This window comes from Colletotrichum lupini, chromosome 1, assembly GCF_023278565.1.
Source record: "Colletotrichum lupini chromosome 1, complete sequence".
Classification (NCBI taxonomy): Eukaryota; Fungi; Ascomycota; class Sordariomycetes; order Glomerellales; family Glomerellaceae; genus Colletotrichum; species Colletotrichum lupini.
Window position 1 is genome coordinate 5,518,576 of NC_064672.1, and position 17,128 is coordinate 5,535,703.

The window sequence follows — 17,128 nt, forward strand, 5'->3', positions numbered from 1 at the left end:
AACATTCGGCGATGACGTACATGTATGGTCCTTCGGCAGACTCCTTTACAGAAGTCACATCCACTGCAACACACTAAGATAAGAATGCAGCTTCCCTTTGTTTGAGTGTGACATCGCAACGATGACCAACCGGACTAATCAGCCAAACATTGCGCATGTCCATCACATCATCGGTCATGTCGTCAGCTAGTCTTATGCCTCGACATTCGCGGAAAGAAACTGCCACAGCGAGTCGTAACTCCATGCGAGCCAAATGTGCTCCAATACAAACCCGAGTCCCAGCTCCCCAAGGAGACAATGATCGCCTCTGCTCCTTCGTCAATCTCTCAGTCAGAAACCGAGTCTCGTCGAATCTACGCAGGTATCAGCTTGATCTGCCAATTTGATGGGTTCACGGCACAGTCCACGCATCTTACCTCTCAGGGTCTGGAAAAACATTGGGGTTACGGTGGAGCGTGTACGCCTGCGTCTCTACAACTATGCCACCAGGAATGAAGAATCCACCCAGCGTCACACCACCCGGAGGTACAGACCTAGGTAGGTTACCTGCAACCGCCCCGTACACGCGCAACGTCTCTTCGATGACGGCGTTGAGAAGCGGCAGTTTCTCGAGAACGGCGTCGGTGATCTCGTCGTCTCTGAGGTTGTGAAGCTCCGCTTCGAGATTTTGACGGAGGGTCGGTCTCTTCAGCACCACCCAGACTAGGTAGGTAAGTGTAATAGAGGTGGTATCGGACCCTGCCACGATGAGGTTCGTCGCCTCTGACTGCAACTTTTCCGGAGTCAGGCTGTACTCGATTTTTTCATCACACGCAGCTTGCATGTTACTGAATAGGTTTACAGAATGCCCATTGCCCTTTTGGCTGCTGGTGGCCATACTAGCATATTCGCCGATGATGTGCCCCGCGTTTGCAAGCTCCTTGGGGTACTGAAAGGGTAGATATTGGGCGAGATAGAATAGCCAGGGCACTTCGCGTCGAAACATTGAAGCTGTGAAGAGCATTTCCAACGCGCGGATGTAGGAGCTTTTCTAATAGAATTCAGCGTTACGTCCAACCAAGATTTGTTAAACTGACCTCGCCGAGTTCTAGTGTCTTGAAAGACTCGCCAAAAGACAAGTGGGCAATAACGTCCGTCGTCATGAGCATCCACCACTTGAGAATATCGGCTTTACCCTTCAAAGCATCCGCCCGAATACGGTCTACGGCTAATTCAACCTTCTCTCGAATAACTAACTCCCAATTCTCGCGCAGCGAGAGGCTCGTAAAGGCTTTTATCGGATTAGAAGTCCAATTCGACCGCGGCATACAGCCGACTGCGCAGGGGCCAATTAGGGGCCCTATTTACGATTATCGTAGCCAGCCTAACCTACGGTTAGAACCTCCTTTTTATACCTACGCAGATATTTATATAGTTTAATTAATCTCTTTATTAACTACGGTTCGAACTAATTACCCTATAATAAGAATACTAATACTAATTAATAATTAAACTTTATTATTATAGATCGGTAAGGTATCTCGCTATATAAAAAAGACGACTTCTTAATACTATACGGGATAAGAGATTCGTACTAATTAACCTTATAAAAATAAATAAAAAAGGAGGCGATTCTTAAATATTATATAGAATTAAGTAATCGTAGCCCTTTATTACTTACGAGAGGTCGACGTTTATTACGTTAAACTACGTTAATTAACGGAACTACTTAAGTAACTAGCCTTTTACCGTCGCCCTAAGTAGCTTTTTTACTAAACGACTTTTCTATAGCCGGCCCGCGATTAAAAATTAACTAGTTAAATTAGTAAAAATACGGTATAAAAGAGCACTGTGCGATTAAAAAAAGGGATTTTTAAATATAAATATTCTTACTTAGTAATAAAAGTAACTTTATAAGAGTTATTAAGCTAAGAGATCTATAGTATATAGGAAAGTTTATTACTACGAGGACCTTATAAGTATAACCTTAAGCTTACGATCTAAACGACCTCTTCGTAGCTCCCTTAACTACCCCCCGGGTATTATTTAGGAATATAGTATAAGGGACGGTTTAATAAGGGAGGAGGGGATTTAGAGGTCCTAATAGTATCGAGCTAAGAGTATTATAGATCTTAAAGATTAACTTAGGAAGAAGGCGGCTACTCTAAAGTAGTCCTACGACCTCCTATTAGAGTTATTATTAACCTAAAAAAAGGCTAAAAAAAACGAAGATCTAAGGGGAAAAGAAAAGAATCCTCTAGAGGGCTACTAAAGGGCTTTTTTTTTATACTAGCTCCCGGTACGAGATTACTAATTTCGAAAAATTAACTAAAGAAGCTATTTAGAAATTATAGAGAGTACGAGGCTTAGGAAGCTAGAAGTATACAGGATAGTAGAAATTAGTAACTAATAAAGATCCCGAGACTAATTACTATATCTTTTTACGGTAATATAAACGTCTGCCGCTACTATTATTAAAAAGAACTATTAAAACCTACCCTTTTTTACTAAACGAAAAGGAGGATCTTAATAAGTATAATAGCTAGTAATCTAAAAAGGTAATAATAATCGTTAAAAATAATAAAAATAAGAGTAGTAGCGAGACGGTAAGAAGAAGTAGGAATCTCTTAGACCTTAATAAATTCGTTAAGTAGTAAAAGCACGGATTTACTACGACCCGCGCGCGGATTAGATATATCCCTATTAAGATTAAATACGCTAGCGACTACTAATATAAATATAAACTAGAATACGACTCTTAGCGAGTTAAGGTAAAGAAGAAGAGGACGAAACCTAATCCTAAATAGAATCCTAATCCTTTATAAGTAGGTAAATATTAACCCGGATTATTAGGGGACGTAAATATATAGAATTGCGGATTAGCCTAACGGTAAGTAAATTAACGTAGTATTAATCTATTTAACTAAGGTTTATAAGAAAAAGGGGCTATAGGGGTAACCCCTATTTTATAAAATCGTAAACGACCTTAGCTATTAATTAGATAAATAGTTCGCGAGCGCAAGCCTAGGAATTATAAAAATAGTTAATAAATTCCTCTATAGGCGAGGGGTATTACTAGCGTAATTATAATCGCGAGAGCTATACGAAATACTAATAGTAATAATTATAGAGGAGGAATTCGTACTATAGAACTAAGTATAGGTTAATAGAGCGTTTAATCGCTTTAACGAATTTAGAAAAAGGGTAAACGACCCAGATTTCCTTTTTATAATTACTAACGGAAATTTATCGTTATAAAAGGATATACCGGGGTAAAATATAGTATTAGAAGTACGATAATTAATAATTCTACTTATTTCGATCTATAACTCGTTACTACTATTAATACGAAATTCGGCGCCGATCGGCTAATAAGAAAGGAGGTAAACGACCCGAAGTTATTAATAGTACGTAGCGACGCAAGGATTATATATAAATACTAAAAATTTAGTAGTAAATACGAGGTAATTTATAGACTTTAAAAAGATCTTTTTAAAAGAGAAATTGTACTCTAGGGGGAAGTATAAGGTCTTATAAAAAACCCTAACGATGTTTTACGATTATTATAAAAAAGTTAAAATTAGGGAATACTAGTACTATTTAGTAATTAATATCGTACTCGTAAGTAAAGCCTTTAATTATTATTATAAAGCGGTATATAATCTCGATCGAAACGACTTTTTTAATATAATTAACGTAATCCGAAGCCGCTTCGAAACCTATAATAAGAACCTAGAGCTCCTATCTAAGCTACGAGCGATTTCTTTTATATTTATAGTTAGGATAATAGAGGGTAAATTATGAATAGAGATCTTTAAAGAGCTTATTAATTAAATCGATAAGCTAGCGAAAACCTAGCTAAATAAGGGGATAAACGAGCGGAAAGTCGGATATTTTTATATTATAGTTTAGCGTATATTAGAAATAAAAATCACCCTATACTAAGTACTTAAAAACTACGAGACGCTCTACTTAAGGCTAAGATTTAGTTTTAATATTAAAGCGAGAATACCGCGCTAAACCTACTTCTAAGTATATAACGGCCCTTATTAATAATATTAAGTCGATCGAACGTATAATAAGAAAGGAAAAGAGGCTAGATACGGCAATCGCTAGTAAAGAGGCCTAGATTCGTCGAATAAGTAGAGATTTAACTCACGGGCAGGGTAATAAAAAAAGTAATATTATATTTATAAAAAGGATAGATATTAGTTAAGTAACTACTCTAAAAAAGAGCGTACTAAATTATACGAATAATATAAAAAGTTAAGGGTAGTAAATAGTAAAACTAGCCCTCGTCGGTTTAACTAATTCCTTATTATATATAAAAAAAGATCTAGAGGTATAGAACCTAGTAACGGTAGCTAAAGTAGTAACTTAAAGTATATACCCCTTATAAGAGATTTAGAAAATAAGGAAGATCTTACCCCCTATACTAACGAATTAGATTATAACGAAATCGACGATATTAACTACTCTTTTTTCGCCCCGTTAACCTTTAGAGGATATACGAGGCTAAACGAATAGAGGGTAGCGGAAGCTCTTAATAAGTAGGCTTTTATTTATAAATAGTAAGAGAAGGTCCCTTAGATAACGGATATAGAGGCGGCTAAAAGGGCAAATCTAATAGGGCCAAAGCCTATTATTTTAATAATTAAAAAGAAGACGCTATCTCTCTTAATATTTAAAAAAAAGGAATATAATACTAAGTATATTTAGGGGTAGCTAGAGGGGTCCTTTTTATACTACTTAGATACCTTAAATACTAAGCTCGTATAAGTATTCTATACGAGCGAAAAGTACGGCCTAGATAATTTCTATAGGATTATCCTAAATACTAGGGTATCGTAATAGTTAACTAAAAGAAAAGGGTAATTCTAAGTACTATAAAAGATCGTATTAATAACGCTTAATATATTAATAATAAGTATTACGAGGATTAGTTTCGGCCTAGGTAAGGAAATCGTTACCCTAAGTATAGTAAAAGTAGAGACGTACTTCGGAACGATAACTTTCTATATTTTACTTATTAATACCCCATTTCTCCTATATTTAAAAGATATAGATTAACTAGGCATTATATTCGATAATACGAAGAATAAAATCTTTAGTAATAAGCACTTTAAAATAGTCGAACGATAATAGGGGCATGCGTTTATAAAGCTTACTAACGACACGAAGTTAATTAATTACCTAACGGAAAGTAAGCTTAGAAAACTATACTAAAAATTTAGGCACCCGTCGGTTATAAGGCTATATAACCTCCTAAAGTAATTAAATAATAATAATATTAAAATAGGGGCGCTAGAGTAGTTAATAAAAGTATATTACTAATACTAAATAAATACGCAGAGCCTACGTAGATTTAAGTTTAAATTGCGTAATAAGCTTAACTTTAACTAAGAAATCGTCGTTAATATCTTCTATTTAAATAGTCGGCTAGTACTATATATAATCGACGTAGCTATATCTTTTTAAGTAGGGCAATTCCTCTGGGATCTATAAGTAAAGATAGTATAGGTAGCTTTACGAAAAAGCTAGATCGATATATATTAAGGACCGCTAAATAGTATTAGAACCGACGCTAGTACTAGCTTTAAGTCGGTAGAATTTAGGGATAATACGACGGCCTACGGTATATAGCTAAAAGTCGTACCCGTCAAAGCGTACTATAGTATTAAAAAGGTAGAAAGGGCACACTAGTAATTAAAAAGGGCGTTTAGAATTATTAAAGAGGAAAATCCGGATTCTACTAACGACGAATGCCTCTAAATAGTACTTAAATACTTTAATAATACTATAGGGCCTAACGGACTTATACTAACGCTATTAATATTTAGAGTATATCTAAGAACGACCTTAGCCTCGCTACCGTTACTAAGTATAAGCTAACGAGCCCGAGTAGTTAAAAAAATAATATAAGTACTGCGCAAGGTAAGTATAAAAAAGTAAATTAACGAGGTAATTACTACGCGTAATAGGCCCAATATAGGGGATAATCTAGATATGCCGCTAAATTCGGATATACGAGTATAGCGCGAAATTACTTAATAATAGACTAGGCTATATAAATTAATTTCCGTTAACGAGCGCTTTTATATAGTTATGAGAGATCGCGACTAGCTACTTAAAGTATTAATTATAGTAGTTAGACCGTACTATATAGATCTTAACGAGGTAATTTCTAACCTATAAAAAGAAAAAGAGCTAGGGGAAACTATATAACCCGCGGTAGAAGCATAGGAAATTATCCTCGATAAAATCGTCGTAGTAGTACTAATAGACGATAAGGAAAAGGAAATTACTAAAAGGGTACTAATACTACCGGCGAGACGTTATAAAAGACTATAATAATAAGCCCTAACGCGGTAATTTATTACTAATAACGAGGTAATTAATACTTTTTATATAGTAAAAAAGAAAGCCGATTTCGAGCTAGCGGTTAAACTACGTAAAGAAGGCATAATTATAATTATTAAAAAGCCGTATAAGGGATTAGATTTTATTAAAATAGATACTCTTTACGATCGAGGGGTCTATTAATTTATCCTATACGACTTAGAAAAATATATAAACCTCCGTATATTTAAATTACGAATAGTTCGTAAGATTAAAGGGAAAGGAATACCCTAGCCGTACGAGAAGTCTAGATACGTAATTTAGGGGTACGGCGACGTTAAAAAGGCGACGCTGCTTATATAATCGCCTACTATATAGCGCTATAGCTAACGATTAATAATAGTACTAATAATATCGCTACGGAAAAAGGGATACGAGATTTAGAGCCGTAATATTACCTAGGCCTATACCTAATCGGCCATAGGGCTTACAAGGAGAACCCTAGCCTATTTACTAAAGGAAATAGCTAGTAAGTACTTAGAAAGTACGATTATTAAAGTACTTAAGCTACTATATAGGCTCGCAGAATCGGGCACTTATTAGTAAGCTACTTATTACGACTTTTATATTAATTAACTATTAATAGTTACCTTTATGTACGACCCGTGCTTACTAGTCATAGAGTACGAAAGCGACTAATTTAGGATCGTTAGAATATAAACCGACGATATATTAGGCCTATTTAATATTAACTTTATAAAAAAAGAGGATAAAGAGCTCTAAAAAGCAAGCTTCGTAGCGAAGCTAAAAGAGGTCCTTATAATAAATACCCCCCTAGTATTTAATAGCGGGATCTTTATAATCAAAAAGAAAACCGTCGCTTTTTAATAAAAGGGGTAGGGCGAGAAGATTAACCTCGTTAATCTAAACGTAACTAATATTAAGAAGCGGTATAAGGCTAAGCTTATGTAAAGGGTATATATTATAAGTATTTATTAGCCTAAGGCGACTTTTAACTACGCTAGAGTAGTATAAGTTATAAATCTAACTAAACGAGACGTCGAAGTACTTAATAAGCGGCTTAAGTAGTAGTAAACGAATCTCGATCGAGGTCTCGTTTACTACCCGATCGACTTTATAATAAGTAAGCTCTACGTCTTTATTAATAAGTTATTTACGAATAATAATAACCTTATTTCGTAATTAGGGTATATTATTATCCTAGCTAACGAGAGTATAGGTAAGAGCGAATTTATTATATACGGTAATATAATCTATTACTTATTAATTAAAAATAAGCGGGTAATAAGAAGTATACTAGCGTCGGAGGTTTATAATATAGTTAATAGCGTTAACCTCTCCTATACGATTTTAATAATACTAAAGAAAATTACTAATCGAATTAGCCTTTTATTTATTCTAATAGTTATTTATATAAATTCTTACTCGCTATATAAATGCCTTGTTAAATTAGGAACGACGAAAGAAAAGAGGCTTATAATCGATATTATAGCCCTTAAGTAATTATATAAAAAGCGCGAAATACTTAAGATCCGTTAGATTAATAATAAAGATAACCTCGTAAATACTTTTATAAAAATAGTACTAAATAAGGGATTAGAGTAATTTATAAGTAGTAGAAAAGTCACTATATAAATAAAGGGATAGGTTATATAAAAAGAGTAGAGAAAAGGGGGAAAAAGAGACGACTTAGTAAACGGGCCCGAGGTCGAATTATACTTCTAACCGTAGTAGTTAAATCGATAAAAAAAAGAGAAAGTTAGTATCGGATTAGAAGTCTAATTCGACCGCGGTATATAGCCGACTACGTAGGGGCTAATTAGGGGCCCTATTTACGATTATTATAACTAGCCTAACCTATAGTTAGAACCTCTTTTTTATACCTACGTAGATATTTATATAGTTCAATTGATCTCTTCGTTAACTACGGTTCGAACTAACTACCCTGTAATAGGGATACTAACAGTTTTAGAAAACAGCCTGCGCCTCACAGCATGCTCCTTGGGATCGGTGATGAAGACAATGCCTGGCTCACGCCCATCTATGACCTCAGAGTACCATGGCCCTTTGGTGAAGCCAGAGCCAATCTTGTGAATTGCAGTAAACGACTCGGGGTCCGCGATTGCGACTTCATTGGGCGAGATTCGCACAAATGATCCGTACTTCTGGTGGAGAGAGTGTACGTAGTGCATTCGACGACCTACGAGCACATGGAATTTTAGAGTATAGTTGACGAAGCAAGTATGCCACGGGCCAGGTACATGACTGATCGAGCAGGTCAGTCCTCTGAGAAGAACCTGTTCGAAAAACCATTAGCATATTTTGAGTCGAGAGAACCGCCCCACCCAAACAGATGAGGTAGCTTCCTACTGACATAGGCGGAGAAGACCATGCAAAGGGCGGCGATGATGTAGCCAGCATTTGCAGAATTGAGAAGCGACATGGCGGATCTTATAGATATGGTGCTATGATCAATCTTGCCGGTATGAATATAGGCTTCTAAATCAATGTACAGAAATCAATTGCTAAATGCACTTGTCAATCGGAGGAACGGGTTAGAGAAGCAGGTTATGGGGATGGGCTAGAATCAATCATTGAATTGTAGTCAGTGAGACGGCTTCTCTGCGGCGTGTCTCCTTGTTGTTGATTACTCAACACCTAATACCGAGGATACACAATGGACTATGACAGCTCATATGTGAGCGAAGCAGGCGGATGAGGATAGATTTCTGGTCAGAAACGCCGCCGGACGCTATTTGTCAGACGCCCGACTTGATTTCGTGACAGGTCTTCTACGTCATCTCGGCCAGAACACCAAAGGCCTCCACATGTAGCGTTGCCCAGTTCTGAGGGCGTTGAGTCTGACTTCTTCTACCATATTTTGTTTCACTGATTATTAAACCATATGTTCTCTGATTTCTCAACTGCGTGCTCGACGACTGATACTATCCGATATTTAGAATCAAAGGGCAAATGGAAATGATACTATACGCTTTCTCTACCTAAACCACTCTGCTCCGCATTTCTATCGAGATATGTGCAGCAAGTAGGTAGTAGCTCGAATCGAATGGGATAGGGGTCTTATGTTTGATAACGATTAGAATTTGATACGATTAGTAATTAAATTCCTCGGAGTTGCTTATAATCAGACTTTGAGAGCATATTGCTCCTCAGCCAGGTTGACGCACTAGCTATGGATTTCTCCTGTGCGTGCTATTGCTACTGAAAATATGCTGGTCACATCGAAAGCTCTGATTGTTGATCTGCAAGGGTCTTGAATCAGCGAATAGAGAATAAGTGAAAAGGCCCACATCCACACAACTCATCTACTCATCAAGACTATCATTCTTCGGTATTATAACTTAGCCATTGGTGAAAGCAGACAAATAGTGCTACGGATGAATATACGATGGGTAGAAAAGACGACTATTTAGCACCATTCGCCTCGTATAGCTGGGCAGACCCCTCTCTAATTCAGGCGGTATAAGATTAAGCGAAGGAGGAAGAGATAAGAAGTAAGAATGAGAAGTCTAAATTCAAATTTCACAATAATCCAAAGCATCGCTCGTAAGATTTCTGGACGCTTTTTCACATTCCATGCTCGAGCACATGGGGCTTCATACCTCTTTGAGGGCAAAGTTTACCAGACACAAACTAATTTGAAAACTAATAAAAGATAGCATTGGTGTTAGTAAGGTTAGTACATCGTGCGATCAGTTCGAATCGACATCGGCGCGGACCAGCTGACGGAACTCGTCGGAGGCAAGCAAGAAATCATACACCAATCTTGCCTCTCATACAAAACCGATAGGGGCAAATCACCCCCATGTTCGGTCATCCTACCATACTAGCATCACATTCATCTCTGGGAGCCGGTTGCGAAAAGATTACGAATTTTCAGATTCAGCATTCACGCAACGTGTTAAAGCAGTAAATGTGTTGTTATTCAATTCCTATGCGCCCCCTGAGCCTTAAAAATGTAATGAAATACATTCGATAGGCTTTCAACTGAGCGTTGAGATCGATGTTACAACAATCGACTGTTGCCAAATCCTTTTTCTCCTACTGGAAAGCCTTCTTCTCTATGTGATAGCTAAGTGACTAATATCCCAGAAGTTACTCGGGTGGCATGGGCCTGTCCAGTTGAAGGTGGACGTTCTAGCTGCCCCACGCCTCAAGATCTCAGCAGCTGCCGAGGGACTTGAGCTGCCATCCGGAAGGGGGGTTCTGGGTGCTGATAAAGCTCAGCCCGCAGCTGGTCGTCGCATCGATGAACCAGTTACGACCGTTGACGGTGATGTGGCCCTGTCCGCCCTTGGGTATGCAGGCAGTGCCAAGCTGAAAGCTGTTGCCATCGAGAAGCTGGACTTTGCAGTTGGCGAGGACAACCGCAGCCTGGGCGGCAATGGCGAGGATAGTATAGGTCTTCATATCTGACAATCTCATCAGCTGTTTGCTCGCGTATAGGTGTAGTGTTGCTCACTGATAGGTAATTGGTCGCTAATGAAGACGGTTCAAGTTGGTATGAGGAAGCTTCTTAGAAAACTGATTCAATTGTGCGGTGTGCTGGAGGAAACAAACAGTCTATGGACTCAAAGGAATCCTCTGAATTTATACATCTCAGTAGTGGTTAGGAAGGTCGGAGTTCATTGTCGGATTTGTGAGAGACAGCGGAGCGAGACCGACTCAACCAAGCTCACAGAGTGTGTGGTCTATGACATGTCTGATTGTCATAGTAACTCATTTTACGGAGTAAACGTATTAGGAAGAATGTCAGAAATCTCACGGTCAGCAACAGGCGTACGATGTGAGCCGTCACTTGGTTGTATAGTATTGACTAAACCATTCTTCGTGATGGGAAGAAAGTGTGGGTCCTGCGTGACGGCCCACACCGTACGACTGGTATTGACTGGGAGAATTACAACATTCGTCCCAATACGTTAACTCCGTAAAATGACTAGTCATAAGAAGCAAACATGATGAGTAGTCGGATAAGTCCTTAGAGAGCCTAAGTTCCTACACCCTTTATACAGTAGGTAATTGAGTTCATTTTAAAGTTGTCAGGTGTTTGGGGATGTCGTGCGACCTCTCTCAGGTTCGTATGATAGCTTCTCTGATGCCGGACCCGACGGATGAGAGACTTGAATACACGTCAAGGGAATTGGTAATCCAGAGCGGATGAATTACATACTTTCCCGATGCTCTAGGCTTACCTATTTGGACCCTGCTGCGACGTGCCATTTCACGTAACTTACCCGGCTCCGACCTCTCGTGGAGCAAAAGCCCTATAGCCGTATGGAATCGATGACAAACCCAAAATAGCCAATCTGATACAGAGTGCAATTGCCCAAATATTCCACCGTTCAAATGTCATTATCAAATAGCGCCGTTCAGTGATGTGCTAAGTGAGGTAGACACTTAGCCCAGGCTTAGGTTGGCCAGTGGCTGAAGAATTGGCTAGGCTATCCGCAACTAACGTTTGTCATCCGCAAAAGTCTAGAATGGGACGGGCCGGTCAATATGTCAACTCGTTCCACCAGCATGTACAAAAGGCTAAGGGAAGCCTTGGTCTCACTTTCAGCTGTGTCTCAGCAAACCACATGACATAAAACAACTAGTCGGCTCGCGTCACTTAGAATTACTCACATCTGTATCTTCCAATGCCTGCCACTGAGCTTACGGATATAGCAGCAGTCAAAGATGCCATCGGTCCTATCGATCCTAACAAACCGGTCTACATGCTCAATATTTTGAAGTTTCGCCCCGTCGCTATTTACGACCCTACCGCTCCAGCCGATTTCCACTCTCTCCCCGCTTGTAGCGGTCAAGATGCGTGGCAACAACGTTACGTGCCTGCTTTTTTCGCCCTTCCTACAATGAATGGCACTCGTGTCCCATTCTCCGGCAAAATGGTTGGGAAGGTGCTAGGGCTGGAGGACGATGATTGGGATGAAGTGGCTCTTGTGCAATACGAGAATATTGGAGTTTTCAGAGACACAATTGCGAGCGAAGAGTACAAGCGACTTGTAGTGCCGCACCGAGTTGCCGCTCTGGCTGATGCGCGATTGTTTGCGTTTGAGTTTTCAGGTTCTCTTTGAGTAGAGCTGACTCTTTGGCTAATTACGGAAAGCATTCCGCAATTCTTTCCAGCGACGTATTCCGACCTGTCAGCCCTTGGCTCGAGTCATGCACCTCGGCAGTTGGCTGATAGCTAAAGATAGCGAAGGGGGGGAAGCACCCTGGAGTTTTGATAAGATATAATCAGAAAAGAGATAAGTCTGTCAAGTTGAATCAGCGAATAAGAATTCCTACAAAGACTCAAGATGTTTAACTCCGTTGTGAGGGGCCGATGGCGCTCGTCCATGGCGGGGAAAGACATTAATACCGACAAATTTGGTGCTAGGACTGATCAGGCAAGCATCCCAGTAATAACTGGATGGAAACTTCCGTTGCTTCTCCCCGTAATCCACTCACCGTGCTTGGGCCGCTGAAAGAGTCCCTCTTTTTCCTCCTTGACATCAAGATTCCCCCCACGTGTTTGTTGTCTGTTACGCCCAACACGCCGGAGTTGGATCATAGCAACGTTGCTTGCCTGTTATAATGGAAGGTCAACCCGAGGCCGTCATGTCTTTACAATTTCAATCAGAAACGCGGCGACGAAAGGGCTCCAAACACGACAAAACGGGATGTCTGACCTGCCGATATCGGTAAGCCCGCCTCACCGATAACCCTATCGCGGGACCCCTCATTCTGATAAGTATTCTTGGAACATTAGGAGGAAGAAGTGCGTCGAGAACACGTTTCCAATCTGTGGAACATGCTCCAGGTTGAATCTGAAATGCGTGCGATCGACGGCTCGCGATGTAGTCCCGACTACCTGGGTCGAACAGAAGAAGAGCACACTGCAGGCAACTCAGGCGCTACGACCGTCGACGAGAGATAACTCGCATCAACCATTATCGTCATGTTTTCCGTTGCTTGCTTCACCTCCGGGCGTGGACCAGGGCGAACCGCCTCAGAAGCGACAAGTAATGCGATACTACATTACAGTGCTGAGCCATTTTTTGACTGCAAGCGAGCAGTTCAACTCGTTCCTATCTGGTTCGTTACTCTCTGAATGAATTGGATGCACTTCCATATGGCTCGATGGGCTGCAACTGACACTTAGAATCTTTCAGAGTTCCTACCAATGGCTATGGAATCGAGTGTGCTTTACGATGCACTGGTCGCTTTTGCTTCTGGTCACTTGTCACTCACGAATGAGTCATATCGGGTCTCTGCCTTAGAAGCTCACTCGACAGCAATCACCAACCTCGCCACAGCCCTCGCTAAACCACAACATGAAATCACATGGTACGAAATCAAAGCAGCAACATGCTTGGCCTTTGTCATAGGTGAGGTATGCGTAGGAGATAACGACGGGTGGTGTGCCCACCTCAACGGTGCCAAGCTCATCATCGAGTCCGCCGTGGTCAATCCAAGCTCAGGGACGACCTTGCGAGGACCTGAAGTCTTCAAACGGAGCTCCGAGGGTCAGTGGATTCTTCGAAACTTTGCGTATCACGACATGATTGGGAGTGTGACCATGCGGAGGAGGCCGCTGCTAGACTGCAGTTATCTGGATGGCATCACAGACGTTGTCGACACCTACCTAGGCGTCGCCACAGATCTTTTACGCCATGTAGCTACTTTGAGTAGCATCGATGAAGAGACCAGACTCGATGTTGCTCTGGGGGCTGAGGAGATAACCAGAAGAAAGAAGTTGTTCCATGCCACCTGCGAAGGAGTCGAGCAAGAGCTGCAAGACTGGCGATGTAGGCCAGATGCCGCTCCAGAACTTGCTGCTCTGGCGCATGCATTTAGGAGCGCTGTCCTTATTGTGCTATTCCGACTGATACGGAGTCGCCTGAGTTCAGAGGAAGAGTCCACTCAAGGAGCAAGCTCTGAAGCCATGACAGAGGAGATGCTACCGACAAAGATGCGGACGCAGGTGTCTAACATCCTGAGGCACGTCTCAGATATTCCGGTCGGGTCACATACCGAGTCGGCAATACTCTTTCCTCTCTTCCTTGCTGGCGGCGAGGCGACTGAGGACGAACACATGGATGCTGTTCGTGTTCGGTTGCAGATGACGTTGCAGAAACGACGATTCCAGAATATTTCTCGTTCTTTGATAATACTAGAAGATTTATGGCAAAGGCGGCAAAACTCAGGTTTGACAGATGAAGCAGACTGGACTGACATCTTGGACGAGACTGGGGAACATCTTCTCTTGACTTAGGGCCGGTTATCGGTACAATTCACAAGAGTCTACTAAAATGACGGAAATGCACAAACAAAGGCTAGCTACATTGAGCGTCAGGTCGGCGACCACGTATAACCCATGCTCAGCAAGCGATGCTGAACCAATAATCTTCAAGCTCACGACTAGATCTACAGAGACCAACAAGATCGGAACCGGTCCTTACCCCGCCTTAGGCCGATGCAAAGCCTCCACACACGCCAGATACGCCATGCAGATACGCCTTGAGCCCATATGATACCGTATCAGATAGTCAGCCTCCAATATTGACCAGCTTTCAGATCAGAGCAACGATAACGATACAAGGTAACATGCTTAGGACTAGGTATATCTCTAGCCCACCTCCCGCATATGGTCACAAAGCTTATCACCTCTAGTGTCTCTGCTCTCAACCTCGCGAACCCTCGAGTATTACGTCTATCTTGTTCTGTCCACTTGACCGGCTGTGACAAATACTTTTGAGATGGCTACTGCGTCGCAAAAGATGGCAAAGACAGCCGCCAAGCTTGGTCCAGAATTCGTATCAACACTCAACCCCGTCGTGAACGGGATTCCATCTGCCAGTGCAGTCCTCCACCGCTCACTGAAAAGCGCGCCGCCACATGTGGTATCAGCAAAGGGCAAACATCTAACATTTTCTGATGGCCGAACCATCTTGGATTCAACATGCGGCGCAGCAGTAGCATGCATAGGATCGAACAATGAACGAGTCAAGAAAGCCATGGTTGAGCAAATTGACAAGTTTGCCTATTGCAACTCCATGTTCTTTGGCCACGAGATTGGGGAGAAGCTTGCTGATGAACTCATTGACGGCACAGGCGGTGCCATGTCGAAAGCGTACATCATGTGCTCAGGTATACTCTCAACCCCTTTGAGAGGAAATGATAACAAACACTTGAGACTAACGCTCCTAGGCTCTGAGGCTACGGAATCCGCAATGAAGATGGCACGACAGTATTTTATGGAATTGTCTCCTCAGCAGCCAAAGCGGATCAATTTCATTGCCAGAGAAGGATCATACCATGGTACAACTCTTGGTTCGCTGTCAATGAGCGGGCATGTCGCGCGGCGGAGTCTCTTCCTCGATATGCTGCTTCCGAACATATACAGAGTGTCAGCTTGCAACCCGTACCGCGGTATGAGCGAGGGTCAGACCGAGCAGGAATACGTCAGTCAATTGGCCGATGAGCTGGACCAGAAATTCCAAGAGCTTGGCCCCGATTCGGTATGCGCATTTGTCGCAGAGCCTGTTGTTGGTGCAGTAGGTAGTCCTCTAATGTCTCAACTATTATAACCTCGTTTTAATATTCATTCCCGCAGACTCTGGGTTGTATTCCAGCTCTGCCTGGATATTTCAGGGCTATTAGAAAGGTCTGCGACAAGTATGGCGCCCTACTTATCTTGGATGGTAAGAACACCGAGCCTAAGGCGCACGTCTAAAACATTTTGTACCAAATAAACACTGACATTCGCGAAGAGGTCATGTCCGGCATGGGTCGCTGCGGCTCTCTACATGCGTGGCAACAAGAGGGAGTTATCCCTGATATCCAGACACTTGCTAAAGGTCTCGGCGGCGGTTACGCGCCCATGGCTGGAATGCTCATCAATCACCGTGTGTCTGATGCTCTCAATAACGGAAGCGGGTAAGATCTCTACAGACTTCTCCTGCATAATTATCATTCAAGGTTGACGTATCACCATTCAGCTCATTTTCACACGGACATACTTATCAGGGCCATCCTGTTGGAGGCGCTGCTGCTCTCGAAGTCCAGCGAATCATCCGGGAAGAGGATCTCGTCGCAAACGTTCGAAAACAGGGCGCTCTGCTTGAGAAGCAGTTGCGGTACTACCTAGATGACCACCCTCATGTTGGCAACATCCGAGGCAAAGGCCTCTTTTGGGGGGTAAGTCTATGAGAGGCTATTCGCTCTTTGCTTTCTCGGGGCGCAAACTCACAAGCCTTTCTCCTGTAGATCGAGTTTGTCATGGACAGAATTACCAAAGAACCTTTCCCAAGATTTGAGGATATCGCGAACAAAACTCATCTTGTTGGATTCAACGACTTCAGCATCAGCTTGTATCCAGGGATGGGAACGAAAGATGGTGTTCTGGGCGATCACGTCCTTCTTGCGCCTGCATACACTAGTACAAGCGAAGAGATTGAGGAAATCGCGTCCAGAACTCGAGATACTGTCTTTCAGGTATTCGAGAGTATTGGGACTGCCACTCGTGGTTGAATATTTTTAAGCGCACTGTATGTAATCTTGGTGTTAGATGGTATTCAAGTTTCCCCTTCAAAACTGCCGAACTCAACCAAACGACATTATTAGAAGCCTGCAATTATTAAGTACGCTTTCACAAAAGTCCCTCGGGATGATAGGACCTGACGATCGCCACCCTAGTCGACATAGCAGATTCAAGCTAGCGGCAGCCTAGCCATCACACCTTGATGCGTCAGCAATCTTGTGCACCCTTTTCACGCCTTCC

The 17,128-nt window shown here is 41.8% G+C and overlaps 5 protein-coding genes across 5 annotated transcripts; 2 read left to right on the top strand and 3 right to left on the bottom strand.

The window, feature by feature from the left end:
* Positions 1-73: 73 nt before the first annotated feature.
* Positions 74-1,307, bottom strand: CLUP02_01665 (cytochrome P450; the record flags this gene model as incomplete). Its single annotated transcript, XM_049280704.1, has 3 exons — positions 74-353; positions 417-1,030; positions 1,077-1,307. 3 exons carry the CDS (start codon positions 1,305-1,307, stop codon positions 74-76), a joined length of 1,125 nt encoding a protein of 374 aa, XP_049136661.1.
* Positions 1,308-8,279: 6,972 nt separating this feature from the next.
* CLUP02_01666 (cytochrome P450) lies at positions 8,280-8,782 on the bottom strand (the record flags this gene model as incomplete). The annotated part of the gene is made up of 3 exons (XM_049280705.1): positions 8,280-8,539; positions 8,601-8,636; positions 8,710-8,782. The coding sequence occupies 3 exons, from the start codon at positions 8,780-8,782 to the stop codon at positions 8,280-8,282; spliced, it is 369 nt and encodes a 122-aa protein (XP_049136662.1).
* A 1,739-nt stretch (positions 8,783-10,521) lies between these two features.
* On the bottom strand, positions 10,522-10,770 carry CLUP02_01667 (uncharacterized protein; the record flags this gene model as incomplete). Its single annotated transcript, XM_049280706.1, has 1 exon — positions 10,522-10,770. The coding sequence occupies one exon, from the start codon at positions 10,768-10,770 to the stop codon at positions 10,522-10,524; it is 249 nt and encodes an 82-aa protein (XP_049136663.1).
* A 1,229-nt stretch (positions 10,771-11,999) lies between these two features.
* CLUP02_01668 (uncharacterized protein) lies at positions 12,000-12,437 on the top strand (the record flags this gene model as incomplete). Its single annotated transcript, XM_049280707.1, has 1 exon — positions 12,000-12,437. One exon carries the CDS (start codon positions 12,000-12,002, stop codon positions 12,435-12,437), a length of 438 nt encoding a protein of 145 aa, XP_049136664.1.
* Positions 12,438-12,963: 526 nt separating this feature from the next.
* On the top strand, positions 12,964-17,091 carry CLUP02_01669 (aminotransferase class-III; the record flags this gene model as incomplete). Its single annotated transcript, XM_049280708.1, has 14 exons — positions 12,964-13,046; positions 13,115-13,440; positions 13,518-14,552; positions 14,594-14,632; positions 14,686-14,799; positions 14,846-14,947; positions 15,019-15,065; positions 15,126-15,495; positions 15,556-15,897; positions 15,981-16,049; positions 16,119-16,284; positions 16,347-16,545; positions 16,615-16,842; positions 17,053-17,091. 14 exons carry the CDS (start codon positions 12,964-12,966, stop codon positions 17,089-17,091), a joined length of 3,159 nt encoding a protein of 1,052 aa, XP_049136665.1.
* Between the last annotated feature and the right edge of the window lie 37 nt (positions 17,092-17,128).